Genomic DNA, 21,373 nt, shown 5'->3' with positions numbered 1-21,373 from the left:
AAGTCTATTTTGCTTTCTAACTTGTTATACAAAATCTGATATTCACAGGGAGTATCAGCTGTGCCCCTGTGCCAATTACAGATTCCACCAATAGTTTTGATTTCTCATGTATTATCTGTCAATATTGGGGATAGCACAAATCACTCTCTGTGACAAGGTTCGGCAAACTAGTGACATAATCAATCTTGAAGGCTTGGGAAGCCCTTGTGGTGCCCAATACCTCAAGTTCGCCATTTCCTAAATGTAGACAAGGGGCTGCAAAACAATTAACTATCATGTGTGATTAAATTAAGCACACCAAGTATGTAATCAATCTCACAGGCTTTGGATTCTTGGAAGGCAAGGCTCTCGCAGTGTCTAATACCTCAGGATTGTTATTGGCACCATATATGAAAGACTTGTTGAATAATTGACGATTTTATTTTGCTTGCCGACTTATTCAGGCAAAAACTTATGAGAAAATCTCACCAAGATTTGCCTGAAAACTCATCAAATTTTTGGTGAGCCTATGACAAAAACTCAGCTGCATCAATTAAAAAAAGCCTAGACGCCTCGAAAAATTATCTACAAAAAATTTGGGGATATAGATCCCTAACATTCACTTCCTACCCGCAAGGGAACGTTCCCTATACCCCCTCAATTGTTGGGATCTTCTCACATCTAACACCTTGTGCACCTTGCCATCACTGTCCCTCAATTCCATTGGGCTCTCCAATCCCAAACTAGTTATTGGGATCTCGTCATATAAGAAATTAGAATGGAGCTAAATCTACTCTCAATGATTCAGATTATGCACCGCTATCCCAAGTTGGACATCATCTTCAGCACACACAAGTGCCATATTGTTGACAAGGAGTCCAAGAAAACCATTGCACTTGGCATAGAAGATCATGGTTTGTATCGGCTTGTTAACACTAGCAAGGTTCGGGAGAATGCATTGACTACAAAGAGTTCATCTGCTATCAATACTTTTCGGCATCAACATTACAGGCATCTCAACCTTTCTTATTTCTCTCAATTGGACCAAAAGAATCTGGTTGAGGGTTTACCTAAGATCCAACAAAAAATTCAGGATGTTTGCAAAGCTTGCCAGGCAAGGAAGCCGCACAAAAATCCCTTTACAGAAGGACCTCAGGCTTGGAGAGCATAGAAGGTCCTTCAGCTAATTCACGCAGATGTCTATGGACCAATGAATATAGCATCAGTCATTGATGCCATGTATTTTCTCTTGTTTGTAGATGATTACAATAGGAAAATGTGGATGTTTTCCTAAAAGCAAAATTAAAGTGTTTAAAGAATTTCAGAAGTTCAAGTCATTAGTAGAAAAAAAGTCAAGATGTGCAATCATAACTCTTAGGTTTAATAATGGGAATGAATTCTATTCCAAACAATTCATTGACTTTTGTGTTAAACATGGCATCAAACGTCAATTCACAACACCCTATACACCTCAGCAAAATAGCATAGTTGAGAAGAGGAATCGTACAATTACGGAGATGGCTCGGTGCATGTTGGAGAACGGAGAGTTCCGAAGAAGTTTTGGGTGGAAGCAATTTACACTGCAGTGTACCTTCTCAACAGGTCTACAACAAAAGCAATGAAGGAGAACACCCCAAAGGAAGCATAGTCCGAGAGAAACCAAGAGTGAGCCATCTTAAGGTTTTTGGTTCTACTATGTACGTCTAGATTCCAAATACCAAGAGAAACAAACTCAACTCCAAGAGTCTAAAAGCTCACAAGCTACAGTGACAACCATAAAGTCTATAGGCTGATTAATGTGGACACTAACTGTTTGAGGTTCAGCAGGCATGTGGTGATTGATGAAGTTGGACCTTTTCAACTATCTTCTGACATCAAGAATTCCGAAGATCAGCCTTTTGAAGGCTAAAGATTTAGGTGTCCATCCTAACAACTTAATTGACCATTACAACTAAATATTACAATATTATTTTAATACCCTCCCTTAATGGTCAATCTCTGAACTACATTGAGTTTATCCTGAAATTTAACAAATTTGTTAAGACTCAAAGACTTAGTAAAGTAAGTATGTCTACAATCTGGTCCTCGGTTGGAACGTATTGCAATATCGCTTATCCATCTTCTACAAGTTGTCATATGAAATGACAATGAAGCTCCACATGTTCTGTATGCTCGTTGAAGACTAGATTCTTAGCCAACTTTAGCACTCCTTGTTTGTCACAATACAAGGGTGAAAGCCCTACTTGAGACATTTGCATGTCTGAAGGCATCCTATGTAGCCATATTGCCTCACATATTCCCTTGGCTATTCCCTAATGCTTTGCTTCTAGTCGAGGAAAGAGCCATTGCCTGCTACTTCTTATTGTTCTATGTGATTGCACCCGTACCAGCACTGAAAACATATCCAGAAGTGGACTTCCCACCACCAACAAAACCTACCCAATCTGAATCTATGAACCAAACTTGCCTAGGATATTTGCTTCTGTTATAGACAATGCCAAAGTTGAGTGTCCCTTTCACATATCTCAGCACCCTCTTCGCTACAACCCAATGTTTTGCTTTAGGTACTATCATGAATCTAGAAATGTAACTCACAACATAGCTCAGGTCAAATCTAGTGGTTGTAAGATAGATAAGGTTGCCTAGTAGTTGCTTGAATGCTAACTCATTGATCACAAGTGTGTTTGTTTTGGCTTAAAGCTTCAGCCCTTTCTCCATAGGTGTAGATAAGATCTTGCAATTGGTCATTTGGAACTTGTTTGTAAATTCTTGGCACATTTAGACTGAGAAATGAATATACCACCACCTGTTTGTCAAACCTCTACACCTAGGCAATAATGTAGGTGGCTTAAGTTTATCATATCAACCAAATGTGCCTCACTCCCTGTTATGATGATATCATCCACCTAAGCTTTCGATGTACAAGTTAGGATCTGAACGACTTCTTGAAACCCCTGTTCATCCAAATATCTGTCAATCTTTAAATACCATGCCCTAGGTACCTACTTCAAGCCATAAAGAGCCTTTATCAATCTTCATACTTGATACTCCGTTCCTGCAACCTGAAATCTTGCAAATGGATTGTAATATTTAGTTATGATGGTCAATTAAGTTTTTTGGATAGACCAGGAATTTTTTTTATTCTTTTAGTTTTTATCTAACGTTCTTAGATGTTGCTCTTATCCTTACCAGATAAATAATTTGTAACTATTATTTAAGGAGACTTTCACTCCTTTGTTAATATCAAGTATCTTAGTAATCATTCTCTGTGCCATTACTTTTTGTAATAGATCAAGGGCCTATTAAAGGCCCTTCTTTGTGCTCTAAGGCCCCTTTTAGAGCAGTTTTATGAAATCAGACATATCTTTAGACATATGGAGTCAAATTTTGCAAACAATTTTCGTCAAAAAGCTGATTCTGAGCTCTACGTAGTCATTCAATCCATTTTTCCATATTTTTTACTAGACAACTATTATTTATATCAAAAACTGAGATTCTTTTTTTGGTTTAGTTTTTAGAAATATTGCAGTAAGAGGGGGGAAATGGAATGAAGGGATTATTTTCTTGCAATGTGAGAGGTCTAGTGCTATTTCTCCTTCCATTTTTTGTATTTTTTAGTTAAACATCATGGATCAAAACCAAATTACTCCACTCAACCCATACAATTATTATGGGTGGAGAAAACAAATGGAGATATATCTAAAGAAATTAGGGTTGTATTGAATCACCATGGCTACAAAACTCAAACCAATGGCAACAACAAAAAGAAGAAAATGGCATAATATGTGTGATGAAACATGTGAAGCTTTATGCATGTCCATTTCCCCTTACCTACTTTTTCACACGGAGTCTTGCACTGCACCGGATTAGATATGGACCCAGTTAGAGAACTTATTAAGGAAGCAAGGTACTTTGATTTGAGAGATTATTAATTGGAAAATAAACTTTATTGGTTTGAATCCTACAAACATTGACAGCATCCAAGACTTTTTATTGCAACTGAAATGGTGTGTCATTGAGAAATAGAACCCCCAATTAATTCTTTCCATCACTTCAAAAACTTAGTCCTAACTACTTAATTTTTGTTTCTACATTCTATGCTATTAGAGATACTCTTGGTATTGCATTTGCGATACCTTCACTTGATGATTTTGCTAGATCACTCACCAGGGAGCAAGCAAAGTTGGTATAGATGGGCACCCTTGATGTCTTCCAAACCACAAGCTCTTATCGCTAATCAAAGCACAAAATATCAGAAGGCTTCAAACGACTAAGGAAAGAAATAGAAAAATAAAGACTTCGAGAACAATGAGCAAGCAAAAGAATCAGCACTATAGACTACAACCAAGTCCTCTTCCTCTTTTAAGGGGGAATCGTCTAGGAAGGTGAGACCAAAATGCATATTGCAAAAAGCAAGGACATGATGAGCATCAACGTTATGCACAACAAATTGATGAACTGAAACACCTTCAAAAGAGCAATATCTGATTGCCTTAGTCTATGTCATATGATGTATCCTCTTCTTCTTCGACATCATCATCACCTATGCAGTCAAGGATAGCTAGAGTTGAAAATGGAATAGAAAAGATGAATGGCAATGCATTCATTGCATCTACTAGTCTTCAATCAAGGAGATGATGACTTCTTGATTCAAAAGCCTCACATCTTATGGCTTCACCACAAGGTATGTTCTCTTCAGTTGAGCCTTGTACTTTACCACAAATCCTGATGGGCAAAACACAGATATGAGTGCAATAGGGTATTTCTCTTGCCTGGTAGGGTATTTTAATTGCAAGTGATCCTTGGATCACCATGGGAGCTCAATCATCAAATCCAACACTCAAAGCATCTAAAATTCAAACATTCAAAGTAAGTTTAGTGGTAAAGAACAAAGAGGACTTTATTTCAACAATTATCAATGTTCTCATTGTGGTAAATTTGGTAATATTTTCGACAGCAAATCAAATTATGATATTGCTATCAGGATTCAACTATGTAGTTTTTGAGTCAAACTCATTGACCCATGTTTCACAAGAACCCATCTCTCATGAGAATGAATGGTACACTTAATACTCATGGTATCTAAGTGATGCTTGCAGAGGTGAAGCATTGGGCCTTCCCAGGAGGTCACCCATCCCAATACTACTCCAACTCAAGTCCGCTTAACCATGGAGTAATACTGGGATGGGTGACCTCCCAGGAAGGCCCAATGCTTCACCTCTATGAGCATCACCTAGATGCAATGAATGCCAAGTGTACCATTCATTCTCATGAGAGATGGGTTCTTGAAAACCACTACTCATGAAACATGGGTCAATGAGTTTGACTCAAAAACTACACAATTGAATCATGATAGCAATATCATAATATAGAATGGTTACAAAAAAAGAAAAAAATTTAAATATTCAAGCCTTAGTAAGTATTTCATTTCTAATGGTTTTTTATATGATAAAGACAATAAAGCTTTGTTTGTTCAAACTTGAAAACATATCTATAAATGTTTTGTGCATTGCTTGTTTGGTCTCCTCAAGTAGAAAGGTAATATCATTGCTTTTTGCATTTCTTCCTAATCTAATTGATGAATGATCAAAGTTTTTTTTGTTAAATGTTCAAGTACATTACAACTTCTGCAGATGACTTTTTGGCTGCTAACAATGAGCTTCTTCTGCCATAGATATATAATAATATCCTTTACTTTGAGAAATTCCTTTGTTCCATGAGATAGCATCAAAAGATCATTAATAGACAGTAAAAGATAATTAGAACTATTGCAATGAGAATTAACGTGCATACAAACTTAAGGCAATGCAGAAGCATTAAAAAAATATTAATGGCATACATAATCACATTAATACCATAATTTAGAAAGTTTGAAGTGGTCTCCTATTGGCGCTCATTATAAATCATCTCATGCAAATAGACAAATGAAAACTAATTCCATTTAGCTTTTTTTAGCACCAGCAAATAACTAGAACTCACGTATATCAAAATAAAGCATAACAATATTTACAAGAACAAGCAATTGTTAGAAAGCTTACAGCAAGACTTTCAGCAATCAACTTGATGCTCTTAATAACAGCATCATCTTTCACATTCTCCCTATTAGAATTAGCACAAATAAGATCATCTACATTTGGAGTAGAAAGAATGCAACAGAAATTTTTAAGACTTAAAAAGCTGACTAAGTCTGGTGCATAGAAAATTTCATAGTTGTTATGATACATATTTACCCCTACCTTCCATCACATAAGCCACCTGTATGCTCCAAAAGTTCTGGAGGTGAGGAAAGTTCTGAAAGAGTGACAGCCGTAACTCTGTGTCTTGAGAACTGTTCATGCTCCCATGCCACCTGAACCATTTACGAGCAACATTAATACAGTAATTGGTTAAGTAGAAGCTACAGAACAGCTATTCAACACAATGAAGACAATGATATTAAAAAAAATGTGAAGTTCCTTGAGAAGAATCAATAACAGCTAACTATATTCTAGTATTGGCATGTTGTAATGGTTTAAATGTGGTGTTGATGTTCTTGCCACCAAGGTGAAAACCAGTTGGGGTGTTATTGTTGAGTGCTTATGTTGGGGATGAGGTCCCCCATTAGTGACCTCACTAGTTCATGGCTCTAGGTCAAAAGCATTTATATTAAATAATCTTGTAATATTTAGTTATAATGGTCAATAAAGTTGCCTTCTGCTTTTTCTTAGTTCGTGATCTTATCCTTATCAGATAAATTGTTTGTATCTCTTATTGAAGGAGACTTTCACTCCTTTGTTGATATTGAATATCTCGGTAATCATTCTGTGTCATTACTTTTTGTAATAGTTTACCCCTCTTTTAAAAAATAACAGCTTCAATATTCTCAGTTAATTATATATTAGTTCACAGCTAGTCAAAAGATGTGTCATAAATAGGAGCAAACACTTCATGTCATGCTTCTCTCCACGTAATCCTTTGTTGTTAGATTGTTTCAAACAAAAATGTGGACCTTTAAAAGGGTAAATAGGATGCGTGATTTTAAGATTTCCAATAAATAAACATTTCAAATGGTAGTCTGTGTGAAAATCATAATAAATTTGTGCCTTTCAAGTGTACGAGGGATAGATTTTTGTCATAATTGATGTGATGAAATAGTAAAATAAATCAAGTCACAGACTCACAATACTCTTCCTAAGTAACATAGCACCACAAATTTGGCTTCATGCGCCCAGGAAATGAATAGTCAATTACCTGATAATTTATTTAAGTTTTTTGACACCTTATTTTTACTCTTTAACTTCTCAAGTCATTTTAAAGAATGATTTGCATGACCATCATTTATAAATAAAAACATAAACACAATAGAATGTACAAAAAAGGATAATATATTTGTTTTGATGATGTGCTTCTGTATTATTGATGTTTTCTCATTCAACACATGCTTTTAGTTTTATTTGTAATCTACCAAGTAAATTTATTGTGGAATTAGAATTATCTCTCCTCATGAAATCTTGAAAATTTTCAAATGTTTAGTTTACAATTTTAAAGAGATTTTTTCCTGCATTTTTGTTTGCGAATCATGATTCATAATCAAACTGTTTCCCTTCAGTGGAATCATTAGTGATTCCAAATCATGTAATTTTCTCCAAATAGGATATGCATCTATGCTTGGAAGTTGAATAATAAGGTCACGTTGGTAGTTGACGTGTCAAGTGAAACCTCACAAATTGAACGCAAGTATGGCTGGAAATTGAATACTAAGTGTCAACTTGGTAGTTGAAGTGTCGAGTGAAATCTTGCAAATTGAATGTGAAATGTGGGGGGTCAAAGAACACTATAAATATATTGTTCTTCACATTTCAAGTTAGCTGGTTGTTGAAAAGTTATAGCTTGCATAGTGCGTATCTCTTCTCTTTATTTAAGTTGATGTGACATTGTGCTAACTTTGTAAAAATAAATAATTAAGCCAAAATATATTAATAATAGAGAACATTAACATCGCAAAGAATTCTACTGGAACAAAAACAAGATATCCAATATTCATTGTTGGATAATGCATAGAAACTATCATAAAAAGATGCAGCAGCAATAATCCATGAGGTGAAGCTCAGCATCAAAACAGAACATGATCACAACAGTACTAGTCCAAGTAGGCATCATTACAGTAGTCACAAGTAAAACTATCTAATCTAGATAAAGCTAAACTTCAATTTATCAAAGTCACCATAATGATAGAGTTAGTTGCAGGGAACAACAAAATTTGCTTGTGAAACAAATGGAATCTCATAATGATAAAAGTGAACGGTCCCGATAGTGCCATGTGCATGTTTAGATACAGTGAGAAGTGGTGTCATGTCCCCTCTTTCAGATTAAAATAATTAATAATATTATTTAAGTTGGACCTAGTAATTTCTAATTTTAGCGGTAACTTAAAAATACTGTCATAATTAAAATAAAAGCTATGTTCCAACAAGTTTCTGGGACACGAGGATGGGGGGACACGTTTTGAGGACAGGATTTTTTGAGGCCATTTTTTGGGACAGCAGGGGGCAGCAAAGGGGATGGCTGGATAACAACATACATAAATTATAGAATCATTCATCATATTGACATATACATTTAAAACCCTTTAAAAACAACAATCTTCATGTTATCAAACATTGGATGCATTCTTGTGAAGACAAAGTCTATATACTTACATTGAAACCTCAATAAATCGCTCAAAGAATGTATTGTTTACAGTGTTAGAACCCAGGACACATCCCCAAGCTGTCTTCGTCCCCAAGACGTCCCCAGTACAGGGACACGAGCAAAAAAACCCAGGGACATATCCCCATGATCATAGAATAAAAGGACTTTTGTTCACAGTGTTAGACCTCAGGAAACATCTACAAGCTGTCCACGTCCCCAAGACATCCCCAGTACAAGGACACAAGCAAAAAACCCTAGGGACATATCCCGATGTATCATAGAATAAAAGGTGTTTTTAAACACTACTACTAAAACTAAAAAGATATTAAATACTTAAAATAAAAATTGGAAAATAAGCATATTTTTACATACTTGGAGGGAAATTGAGGACCCAAGGGCCCATTTTGAAAAGGTATCAAGAAGGAACCTCACTCCATTTGATGAGCAATTTGTTCAATCTAAGGCATCTAAGAGCAAAATTTGGGGTTTGGGGGGTTGAAAACCTTCTTGGCTTTTGATTTCCGGAGGTGAGGACAAGAACTAACTAGTAAATTCCAATTCCACCTAGGGTTAGAATGTTGAGCTAATTCAGCAATTTGTGCAAAATTCCAACGATCTGTCAATAGGATTTGCAAGCAAATAACTGTTCATGATTTTGGAGATTTTTCTACAAAGGCAAATTGCTGTTTTGACATCATTGACGGGTTTATACACCATTTTGGTGATCACCTCAATTCACAGAAATTCAGAGATATTTTTCAATAGAGGACAAATCATTTTGAAGACATTCGTTACTGATTTTTTAGGGTTTCAAGACCATATCACTTTCCAAAAATTAAAGTAAACCTATCACCCAAGAAAACTCAGATCTAGGGTATTTCCTGTTATTTGAGATGGTTTTCAGGGCTGTACATCATCCATGAAATTCAGAAATAATTTTGTGAGTAGAGCAAGTTATAGATCTGAAGATTATGGAAAAGTTTCTCATGCATTTAGGGCAGCTGCATCATCCAATATTGCTGCAATTAGTTTCTGCACAAAGGCAAATCAGTTTGGAGGACTTAGATAGAAACCCAGCCTATATGTCAGGCCATACAGCTGTTTATAGGGTTTGTGAGTGCATTTACTGATTTACATCATTATACTTAATTTTCAGCAGTGAAATAAAATTTCAGAATTTATTTGTACTATCCAATCTGCTGCTACATCATTTATATGTTCAGATCTGAGTGAGTATCGGTCATAAAACAAGTATACGAGAGTTTGGTAATGTTTGCCATTAATTTTCAAGCCCTAGAAGCCATTTTATTTTGCTATTTCTGGTTATTTATTTGTTTAGAAATGAAGTAATACAAAAATCAGAATATTGCAAAAATCCTTGATTGGGGACATTACAAGCAGGACCACCATTCAAGCATTTGACAGATTACAAGCTTGGACATGCATAAAGGGAACTACATGTTCCCGGTCTTGGTCAGTGCTTCTGCAGAATTATTGGTTGAACAATGTGTGGGGTAAGAAATTGGATATATATGTTAGCTTCTGCAGAATGATTCACGAGGGAATCTAGGACAATCAATATTTAGAGCCATTCCTTGGTCTATGGAGTCCACACCAAAAATGGTTTTGGCTAAAAACTACGTCACAAGGTTTCTCGAATTTTCGGCTTCATGTTCGAAATTCGGTAAAACTATTAAAAAAATCAGATTTGCCTTCTAGTTCAACGCTTAATAGTGCTAGTACCAGGAGCTAGAAGAAAATGTTGCAGATTGCAGTTGGCTGTTACACAATTTACAGTAGTAGAAACTTTATTATCTTGAATTTTGAGCATTCTTTGTGTCGTATACATTAATTTGAGTTTTATTTTGTGTAATTATGTAGTCTTTTTTGTCGATTTTTTGCTGAGATCCGAGTCCAGCTCAACATTTTGAACAATGGTGCAAAGTAAAGAAGATGCTTTTCTTGTACGAGAAAGTGAGGAGGAACTTATATAGAGTAGCTAATATTGAGATGTTTCATTTTGGTAAATGATATAGGTAGAGTCCAGACAACCAGACTATAAACTGAATAACAAAGATGGATATCTATAGACATGAAATTGAACGTTTTGAAATGCATATTGTAAATGGCAAAGTGGGACCTATGCCTTATGGCTGGAAGAGTGTGTTGTCATTAGATGTAGGGGTGCTAAGTCACTTCAAAATGCAGAATGAAAAATCAAAAATGAAAGAGATTGAAGTATGAGGGGTAAAAACAAGAAAGATAATAAGCAGCAAAATGACAATTTGATAGGTTGTAACAGTGTTGTATCACAAAGGTTGTGACTATTAAGGGTCAAGTTGATAGGTTAAGTCTGGTCATTTTTTAAATAATGTTTGAAACTGTATTGACATATATGAAAAGATTATAAAAATCAGAACTCGGCAGCATTGCTAGAGAACTGAAAGATATACATCTCATAGAAAACTAACATCAAAGAAATCTAGGAAAGATAGAATACAGAAGCCTGAGACTCGAAACAGAAAAAAGCACCTAGAAACTATGCTAAAAAGGAACTAGGAGTACTAAGAATAGTGTACTTATTTCTGTCTTGGAAATTTTATTGATTGAAGGTATATGTAGCATTTCAAAATAGAGAACCCTCTTAGAAATTGATTGTCAAGTTTTGTTTTAAAAATGCAATGCAGTATGTTGGGAGTCAAAAGAAACAGTAAATACTGATGCACACAGCATTTCATTTCTACCTTTTCAATGAAACATTTCTGTTTGTATGGTACGTAATTCTATTGTTTATCCGTATTAGTCATTTGTATTAATTTAAAGCACCTATAAAGTTATCTTTTGTGATATTTCATTAGTAGTCTAGAAAATTTCGACAATAGAAACCTCATAAACCAAATTTCAGCAGATTTCCCGAGTCTTAGATTTGCCTGTTGTGTCAAATAACACTGTGGTTGGCTTTTGAAATAAATTCACAAACTGCAATTTCAAAAATCTTGAACTCCTGTAGGCTCAGGATTAGTAGAATATTTTAGCATATTTATTTATTTAATGGTCAATAATGTATTTTTGGTGTAATATTAGTTTATTTAGATTGTTTCTAATTTTGTTCTCAGTGAACGATTGTTTCATTTGGAAACATCATCTTTGTAACTGCCTATATATGTACTTTCAATTCCTTTAATAAAATATGCAATTACTTCGAAACTTTTTTGTTTCATGGTATTAGAGCAGGAATAAATAATTTTTTCTAGAAAAAAATTTTAATCCTAAAAATTTTCAGAGTTTTCCTAAGCTCGAAAAAATTATCCCTTGTGTTGGCATCTGTTTGTGAAGTTTTTTAGACTATAATTTGCGATTTTATATTGCGTGAGATTGAACACGTGCAAAGAAAAGTTTGGATTGCGTGTTTTTTCATCTTTCTGCAACTTGTGCGACGTCGTTTCTGCCGCCTACGTGTTCGCGGAAGGGTTTTGTGGCCTTTGAGTTTTTTCCTCGCAACACATTTTTGTCTGATCACGGGCTATGTTTCTCTCTTTGCAACAGCTTCCACGTGACCCTGTCCTCACGACTTTTCTCTTCATCTGCAAATCAGAGCGACTTCTGTCCAACCCGTGATGTTTGCATTTTATCCTGTGTTTGTGGCTTCATTTTTTTCACGTTTTTCAAAACAAAAAATGTGCAACAGCTCTCTGTTTTCTGTCGACGGTTCTTTTTTTGTGACATCATTTTTAGCGACTCTGTATTTTTGCGATGGCATTTTCTAGTTTCTGCAGATCAGAGGATGCGATTTGCAGACGTTTTTAAACCCAACTAGGGTTTCTGCATCTCAGCGACCAAGGGTTTTGGATTCTACACAATTTTTTTAAACCCTCTAAAATTTACAACGACAACTAGGGTTTTTGAGGCTAGGGTCTCTAATACCCTCTATTTCTGAAATTTTTGTACCGCATTTGAATCTGTGCCTCTATGTTGCCATCTTCAATGCATTAGGATTTGTGCCTTGAATTTCGTGCACTCAGTATTTGACTGTTTTTTCAGTTTTCAGCCTCTTTTGTTCACCTCATTTTGCATGTCTCGAAAAGCGTGCAAGATGGCATCTTTGACCAACATAATGTTGGAAAGCAATCAACGATTCAACGGCAGAAATTATAATACCTGGAAGCAACGAATGATGACCATTTTTTAATATCGCCACCTTGATGCTCTTGTTCTAGGTAAGGAAACTCATCCTACAACACCTAGACAGGACCTAGACAAATTTGATGAGCGCAACCGAGAAGCCGTGATGCTTATAAAACCCCCTGTTACTGATGATCAGCTACCGTAAGTGTCGTCCGGCAAGACAACTGCAGAGATCTGGACCTATCTAAAGGATCTCCATGAAACATCAGACAAGAGTCGTGCGTTCTTTTTGAAGAACCAACTGTTTTCTGTCATGATGCCTAAACAAATGTCTTTACAAGAGCATCTCACGAAAATCAAGGACATTTGTGATCAGTTGGAAGCGACTGGCCAGAAGATGGGGGAAGCAAACATGGTGATCATCACCCTGAAAAGTCTACCAGTCTTATGAGCACTTTATTGAGACGCTCAACATTACTTCAACTAATGTTGACTTAAATTTCCAAAGCTATGCAACAAACTTCTGCAGCAAGATCGGTGGAAACAGCAGTTCAAAAGAGGTGCCAGTTCATCCTCCACAGAACAAGCTTTTGCAGCCAAATCCTTTCACAAGGATAAATTCTCAGCAGAAGAACTCTGCTCCGTCATCAGAAGGCTCAAAGAACATTCAGTCAACTATTGTCACAAGTATGGTCACATGAAGAAAGATTGTTGATCACGCTTCGCTTCTGAAGAAAATAAGTCGGGAGGGTCTCAACCAAAAGCGAATGTTGCCGAGCACACTAAGCAGAAGGAATCTGCCTTTTACGCCTTCATGGCTAAAAGACCTGCAGATCATGTGAAATTCTCTACTTGGTATATCGATTTTGGTGCTTTCTCGACACTTCACTCATCGATGTGACTAGTTCATAGAATTTCAGCCTTTCATTGATTATGTGATCTTTGGAGGAGGGGAAGAGTATACCGTTGTCGGAAATGGCAACGTGCAGATTCAATCTGGTGGGAGGAATTTAATTTTCTTCAATGTATACTATGTTCTCGGCATGGAACTTAACCTTCTCTCTGTCAATCAAATTATGAGACTCTCTCCTCGATTTGATGTGGTTTTCAGTTCACACAAATGCAGCATCACTGATAGGGAGACTCGCATTACAGTTGATGTGGGTAGCGAGGATCACGGTCTTTATAGACTTGTGGATACTAGTGATTCTCAGGAGCACGTCATGGCAGCCAAAAGCTCTTCAATCCGCAATCTCTGGCATCAACGGTATGGGCATCTAAACATACACTATTTCTATCAGCTTGTTCGAGAGGATCTAGTTCATGGCTTACTTGAGATTCAAACTCAAAATCAAGGTGTTTGCGGAGCTTGTCAAGCTGGAAAGCAACATCAGACTCCATTCAGAGATGGTCATTCTTGGTGAGCTTCTAAGGTATTGCAATTAGTTCATGCTAACATTTGTGGTCCGATGAACACTCCTTCAATTATTGGTTCCAAGTATTTGTTGTTATTTGTTGATGATTTTAGTCGAAAAATGTGGGTGTATTTTCTTTAATAAAAATCAAATGTGTTTAGCATGTTTCAACAGTTTAAGGCCTTTGTAGAAAAAGAGTCTGGTCAACAAATAATCAATCTTAGGTCAATTACGGAGGGGGATTTTGTTCTTCTTCTTTCTCCGACTTCTGTGTGAAATATGGCATTAAGCGTTAGCTTACCACACCTTACACCCCTCAGCAAAACGGTGTTGTTTAGTAGAGAAACCACACAAAAATTGAGATGGCTCAGTCTATGAGCAAACATAGAAATGTTCCAAAGAAGTTTTGGGCAAAAGCCTGTCTATCTTCTAAATCAGTCTTCCACAAAGGTTGTTACGAACAAGACTCCAGAGAAAGCCTGGTCTAGCAAGAAGCCCAGAATTAGTGACCTGAAAGTATTTGGCTCTTTTGCATATGTCTAGATCCTAGATGCCAAGCGCACAAAGTTGGATTCTAACAGTCAGAAACTCATGTTCACCGAGTACAGTGATAACCACAAAGCTTACCAGTTGATTGATGTAGACACTGATCGTCTCATATTTAGTCAATATGTTGTTTTTGATGAAGAACGATGGCCTTTTTAGCTCTCTTCTCTTGTTTTGAGCCCTGAGGATCAGCCTTTAAAGGCTACGGATTTGGGTGTTCATCTTCCCTAGGTCCACCTGATGGGAGGAATTCAGCAGACTCTTGACTCTGAAGTTGTGGAGTCTGCTAGACAGGTAGTTGCACCACCCAACTTTCCTCAAGAAAAGCTTGAGCAACATCCTGATGACTTTGTTATTGACATTCCTGGTGATGTTAATCCACCTGTTTTAGATGTCAGTACTTCTACTCTCTGGCCTAAGTGGTGGGCCAAGACTATTGGTAATCTTCATGATGATGAGCTCATTGTGGGTAGATTGTCTTGCAACAAGAGTAAACAATAGCATACAATTTATTTTGCTCTCATGGCCAACATTCATAGCATTTGTGAGCCTCAAACATGTTGTGACATTTTCACACATTGCCCCATTGCAAATAGGGACCCCCTACTTTTTTGGTCCTCTTGGTCTTTTGGTTGTGTTTCTTTGGGTCTTTTCGCAGCAATCCCTTATTTGAGCTTACCTTCAATATAATTTGCAAGTCGTTTGAGCAAATTTGGCTAAGTTTGGAACTCAAACTAACTATTTTTAGCAATTTCTATTTTTAGTAAGTTTCTATTTTTAGTGAGTGTCATCTTGCCCCGCTTTGCCCTAATTTTGACATTTTGAAGTACTTACTATTTCTAGTAAGTCTATTTTTGGCAGATTCATCACAAGCAAAGGTCTCGACATTGAAGACAACGTTCCTGAAAAGATTTATCTAAATCCAGAAAGTTAAAAAGCAAGTTGTTGTTCACAAAATAACTAAGTAGAATTGGAAAAGCTTGAAAAATCTTCTAAGTCTAGCAGAGAAAATCACTTCAATCCTGAAATGACATCCCAATCCGGAAATGAGGAAAATTGGTTAAGTCTAGAGAAGAATCATGAAAATCCTTGCATTGGCAAAATGTATACCAAATCAGGATGGGTGCCAAAATGGGGTTTTGGAGGATTTTTCCTTCCAAGACCAAAATCCTCCACATGGTCTAAATGGCGCTCATTTATGGGAGTTAGGCACAAAATCGGGGTTGTGGAGGAATTTTCATCCCAACCCAAAAATCCTACACTACATGATTTTTGCACCCAAGTATAGGAAGAGAGTGCCAAAACTATGATGTTGAGGAATTTCCTCCTCCATGCACATTCCTCCACAGCATCAAATAGCGCCCATGTCAAGGTGGAGAGTGCCAAAGCTAGGTAAGGAATGATTTTTCCTTCCAAGGTAAAATTTCTCCATGCCTTGCAATCAACGCCCAGGTCAGGTATTAGGGCGCCAAACTGGGGTCCTGAAGGAATTCACTCCAAAGCCAACTTTCCTCAACAGCATTGAAACTCTGCCCAAGTCATGCATCAGGGCACCAAAATGGTGTAAGGAATTTCCTTCCAAAGGCAATAAAATCCTTTCCGCCCAATCCAGGAGAGGGGCGTCAAATGGAGGTCAGTCAACAAAAGTCAAATTGATCCATGAAAATGAATTAGCACCCAGTCAGAGAAATGGGACGCCAAATGAAAGTAAGGAAGGAATTGTCCTTCCAAGAAGAATTTCCTCCACCACATGAAATTAGCGCCCAAGTTGGAGATGAAGTGTTGGACAGGGGTAAGGAAGAAATTTCTTTCCGGATGAAGAATTCCTCCACAACATGAAATTAACATTGGAAGAGAAGCATGGAAATCCCAATCAAGAAAGAAATTTCAAAATTCTTTCTCAAAGAAGAAAATTTCGCCTAGGATGAAGAAATTTCAAGGCACAAAAAAATAAAATCGATCAAAGAGGGAATTTTCTCTCTCCTGGATTTCAGAGCTCAGAAATGAAAAAATTCCTAAAAAATAGGAAAAGTGACAAATTGATCAAAAACCTCCTTCAGAACAAGACGAACACAAAAACATGAAAAAATTCTTTCAAGATAAAATTTTCTCCAGAAATTTTCTCTCTCCAAAATCCAAGCGTACAGGAATCCTTCGGAAGTGGAAAAGATTCTTAAAATTCTTCCAATGCAAGAAAATCTTCCAAAATGTCTTCTGTGAGCCCAAAATGGAGAAATTCTTGTCAAGGATAGGCTGGTGACATGCAAAGAGAATATTCCATATTAATGAAACACAACCCGGAAATTATAGAAGTTCCTATGACAATAGGGTCTACTTGCATGGCGGGAATCAATCAAACGCATGGTGACGCATTCATTGCCGGAATATTTGACCAAATGGTGGCTGACTCAATGCATGGTGAGATATGGAGCATTTATTGCATGTGGCCAATTCTGGAGATGGTGGAGCATTATGGGCAATTTAATGTAATTAATTGTAAGTGGGTATGATGGGCATTTAATGTTTATTCCCACCTTGTTGCATCATATGTGGAATCTTTTGGGTCAAACCCTAATTAGGGTTTGCATGTAATCAAGGCCGAAGGCCTATATAAAGGGGTGACCCCTTCATTTCTAAAGAAGGGAGATTTTTATGAAATTGTTGTGATAAGTTATTGAGATAATAACAATGATGCATTGTTCTCTGATGGTGTTCACTTAAGTTATTTTTCAAAACTTGCATGGTTTCACCTTCCTCACTTAGCATAGATTTATTTCAAGCATTTAGACGAAAAAAATTGATTGTAGTATTTTAAGGTGAAGATCAATAGCTCATACCTTTTGTTGATAGATGATTTTTATCAACAATGCAAGGTAGGACTAAGCTATTTTATGTGTGCATTTAATCTTAATCATGGGATGAACATTGTTCTTTGATGGTGTTCATCAATGATTTAAAATCCTTCGAGAACAACCTTTGAAGATTGCACCCGCTTCATGTAGTTGTCTTCTAGTGGCGAAGTGAAGTGTGGTTGATCTCATCCAAAACATTGCTATCTATTGAGTTCTTAGATTTAGCTTCGGCTTCCTAAACCACCCTTTCTCCTTTAATTTCAATTAATTCCAATTGAGCTCGTTTGAAGCAGAAGCATCACAGAATTGCTATATCCAATGATGAAGTTACAGCCACAGTACAAAAGTGAAAGAACGATCCAAACGTAAGTACCCTTGGATTACCAGCAACATCACCATACAAGCCTATATCCACATAAAGTCTCTAGTACGCAGTCAAAACATTGGAGTCATCGTATGATCTTCCTGCAATCTTAGAATATATTTGACTTTGATCAAGAGAGGATAAGGTAGCCGTTGGGAAACTTTGTTCTGTGTTGGGTGTGGTCACAAAACACACGTCAACAAGACATATGCAGAGGCTAAATGTATACCTAAGTGGGAACAAGCTATGGAAGCTGAACATCATAGCCTTCGCGAAGAACAACACTTGGGTTCTCTCTGATCTTCCACCTCGGAAGAAGCCCATAAGCTACAAATGGGTGTATAATGTTAAGTATAAGGTTGATGGAGCCCTTGATAAGTACAAGACACATTTAGCTGCTCGGGGGTTCTCTCAAAAATAGGGCATTGACTATTGAGTACAATTCGGCTTGTCCTTGCCATGTCAGCCCAGTTTGGTTGGAAAGTCCATCAAATGGATGTCAAGAGTGCATTCCTCAATGGTGAGTTGCAAGAAGAAGTCAATATGACGTAGCCTCCTAGTTTCAAGGTAGCCAATAAAGAACACCAAGTATGCAAACTGGTGAAAGCACTCTATGGCTTGAAACAGGCTCCTCGGACTTGGTACATAAAAATTGATCAGTACCTCAATGATCAAGGCTTTCAAAGGAGTCCTTTTGATTCCAATTTGTATGTCAAAACTACTAGTGGTGATATTCTTTTGCTTGTCATCTATGTTGATGATTTGATTATCACTAGTCGTCCAGCACTTTTGATCGAGCAGATCAAACAAAGTTTGTGCCAATCCTTTGACATGACAGACTTGGGACTTCTGCATTACTGTTTAGGTGTTGAGGTTTGGCAAACTGATGACAATATCTTTATCTCTCAGTCGAAGTATGCCAAGAGTCTACTTGATAAGTTTCGGATGCGGAATTGCAAACCTAGCTCTACACCTATGGAGAAATGGCTGAAGTTGTCAGCCAAATCAGATTCACCCATGGTGGATGAATCTTTGTTCAAGCAACTAGTGGGTAGTATCATCTATCTCACCGCCACTAGACCTGACTTTAGTTATGCTGTCAGTTATCTCTCTTGCTTCATAACAACCCCTACCTCTGAACACTAGGTTGCAACAAAGCGTGTGCTGAGATATGTGAAGAGCACTTTTGACTTTGGCATTCTGTATGGCAGAAGCAAAGGTCCTAGACTCATTGGTTTTACAGACTAGAACTGGGCTGGTTTTGTTGATGACAGGATGTCTACATCTGGGTATGTCTTCAATCTGGGAACAGGTGCAATCACATGGACCAGCAAGAAGCAGCAAGCGGTAGCTCTTTCCTCGACCAAATCAAAGTATCGAGAAACTGTTAAAGCAACTTGTGAGGCAATTTGGCTTAGAAGGATACTTTCGAACGTGCAAATGTCTCAAGCAGGTCCTTCACACCTCTAGTGTGACATTCATGAGGTGCTCAAACTGGCCAAAAATCTAGTCTTCCATGAAAGAACAAAGCATGTTGAGCTTCATTGTCATTTCATCCAGAAGCTTGTTGAAGACAAATCAGTTCAGTTGCAATATGTTCCAACTGAGGATCAGACTGCAGACATCCTGACCAAGTCTCTAAGCCTGGACAAGTTTGTAAAATTTAGGGGGCAACTTGGTGTAGTTGACAGATTGACCATTAAGGGAGAGTATTAGAATATTTTAGCATATCTATTTATTTAATGGTCAATAATGTATTTTAGGTGTAATATTAGTTTAGTTACGTTGTTTCTAATTCTGTTATGAAACAATCGTCTTTGTAATTGCCTATATATGTACATTCAATTCCTTTAATAAAACATGCAATTACTTCAAAACTTTTCTGTTTCAAGGATTCACATTGCTGTGGCAACCTGCTACTTGTCCAAATTTAATACTTTCAGGATCATGGTTCATTGATTACAGATTAATTTATCCAAAATAGGTTCAACTACCATAAAGGGAACTTGGTGAAGATAGAAAATACCATACTAACACAAATGATATCTTATATTATGATCTAATTGAAGTTTGGTTTTGAGAAAGCATGAGTTATAGGATACAGTTTATTAGCTTTTAATCATTGAACATGCTTTCTAGAATGCTACACCATTTCATCTACAGTGTCTACTAATTGTATTTGAAAGAGAAAACACAAGGGTGAGGATTGCTATATAAAATGGCATTTATTGTCCAGACTAAAACTAGATATGGAAAATGAACAAACTTACACGTGGATTTGAAATATTTATTTTTTTGTGCTTAACACCTACAGTAATTCCTAACTCCTCTGCAACATCAGAAATACCCTGCATTAGAAGACAATTGTCAATTAGCTTGAAAAAAAACATCCTGCTTGTGAGAAGCAAAAGAAACAACAAAGAAATTTGCAAGGGGTGTTAGTTGATAAAAAACACTCATAACATACATCAAAAATTTGTTTTATGTAAACATTTTCAGGAGGCTTGGAAACATGAAGCCAGAGTTCATTATTCCATGATCCAACACTGTTTAAGCAAATAGCATAATCAATGCTTTCCTTAAGTCGTTGATCAAAACTCCCCAGCCACTGAAAATAGAACCACAAAACTTAAGTTCATTATTGTCAATTTGGATGAATAAACAGTACTTTTGAAAGGTCAATAGAATAGAGGGAACAATGCAAACTCGGGCATCACTCAAAGATTAGCCAACCTTGAATGTCCCATTGTAATTATAAGGTCCACCAGAGGTCAATCCGAACAACAAATTATATCTTCCTCTTGTTTTTGGATTTGCGTAGAGACGAGAAAACAATCTGGCCAGTTCTAATATAGCTACTGTTCCACTGCCATTGCTGTCAGTGCCCACAGACAAAGCCTGCAGCCAAAATAAATGTTAAAAGAATTACAAAACATTAAAACCTAAATTAAAGATTAGAATTTTGAACAAAACATACTGGTGCTGCACCAAATGTATCGTATGACGCCACAATAGCAATAGTTGGAAGTTGAGTTGAGTCTCCATCTCCTCGAAGTCCTGGCAACCATCCCTGCATTATAAAGGGTTTGTGGGATTCAAGTTCAATTCAAGTTAAGATGTCCCAGAAACAAAGATGTAACTTTAAACAAGAACTACCAAAATTGTCAAGCTAAACTATTAAAAGAAAAACAAATACAACAAAATTTCTAAAATGCTTCAGAAATTTATCATAAAATAATATGTCAACTATAATTACTTGTTTAAAAAACAGAAGCAGTTTTCCACTACCATCAATAGATTGCCATATATTTGAATGAACTTTGGAGCTCAAACTGTAGAGATAAAATAATAAAAACAAACAAATCTATGTTCTTCACCTTCTGGGAATGAAAAGTGGCTAGAACCTTTAAGAACGAACTAAT

The 21,373-nt window shown here is 36.7% G+C and overlaps 1 protein-coding gene across 1 annotated transcript in view; it reads right to left on the bottom strand.

Annotated features, from left to right (window-relative positions):
- The window catches only part of LOC131029496 (uncharacterized), a 106,751-nt gene that overhangs the window by 8,731 nt on the left and 76,647 nt on the right, over positions 1 to 21,373 (bottom strand). The window contains exons 5-10 of the mRNA XM_057960000.2: positions 20,929 to 21,021; positions 20,685 to 20,849; positions 20,419 to 20,559; positions 20,222 to 20,299; positions 6,216 to 6,328; positions 6,018 to 6,078 (exon numbers count right to left, since the gene is read on the bottom strand). Coding sequence (XP_057815983.2) covers positions 6,018 to 6,078; positions 6,216 to 6,328; positions 20,222 to 20,299; positions 20,419 to 20,559; positions 20,685 to 20,849; positions 20,929 to 21,021 — 651 coding nt within the window. The remainder of the gene's footprint in view (positions 1 to 6,017; positions 6,079 to 6,215; positions 6,329 to 20,221; positions 20,300 to 20,418; positions 20,560 to 20,684; positions 20,850 to 20,928; positions 21,022 to 21,373) is intronic.

This window comes from Cryptomeria japonica, chromosome 11, assembly GCF_030272615.1.
Source record: "Cryptomeria japonica chromosome 11, Sugi_1.0, whole genome shotgun sequence".
Taxonomy (NCBI): domain Eukaryota; kingdom Viridiplantae; phylum Streptophyta; class Pinopsida; order Cupressales; family Cupressaceae; genus Cryptomeria; species Cryptomeria japonica.
This window is presented reverse-complemented; position numbering and strand designations above follow the sequence as displayed.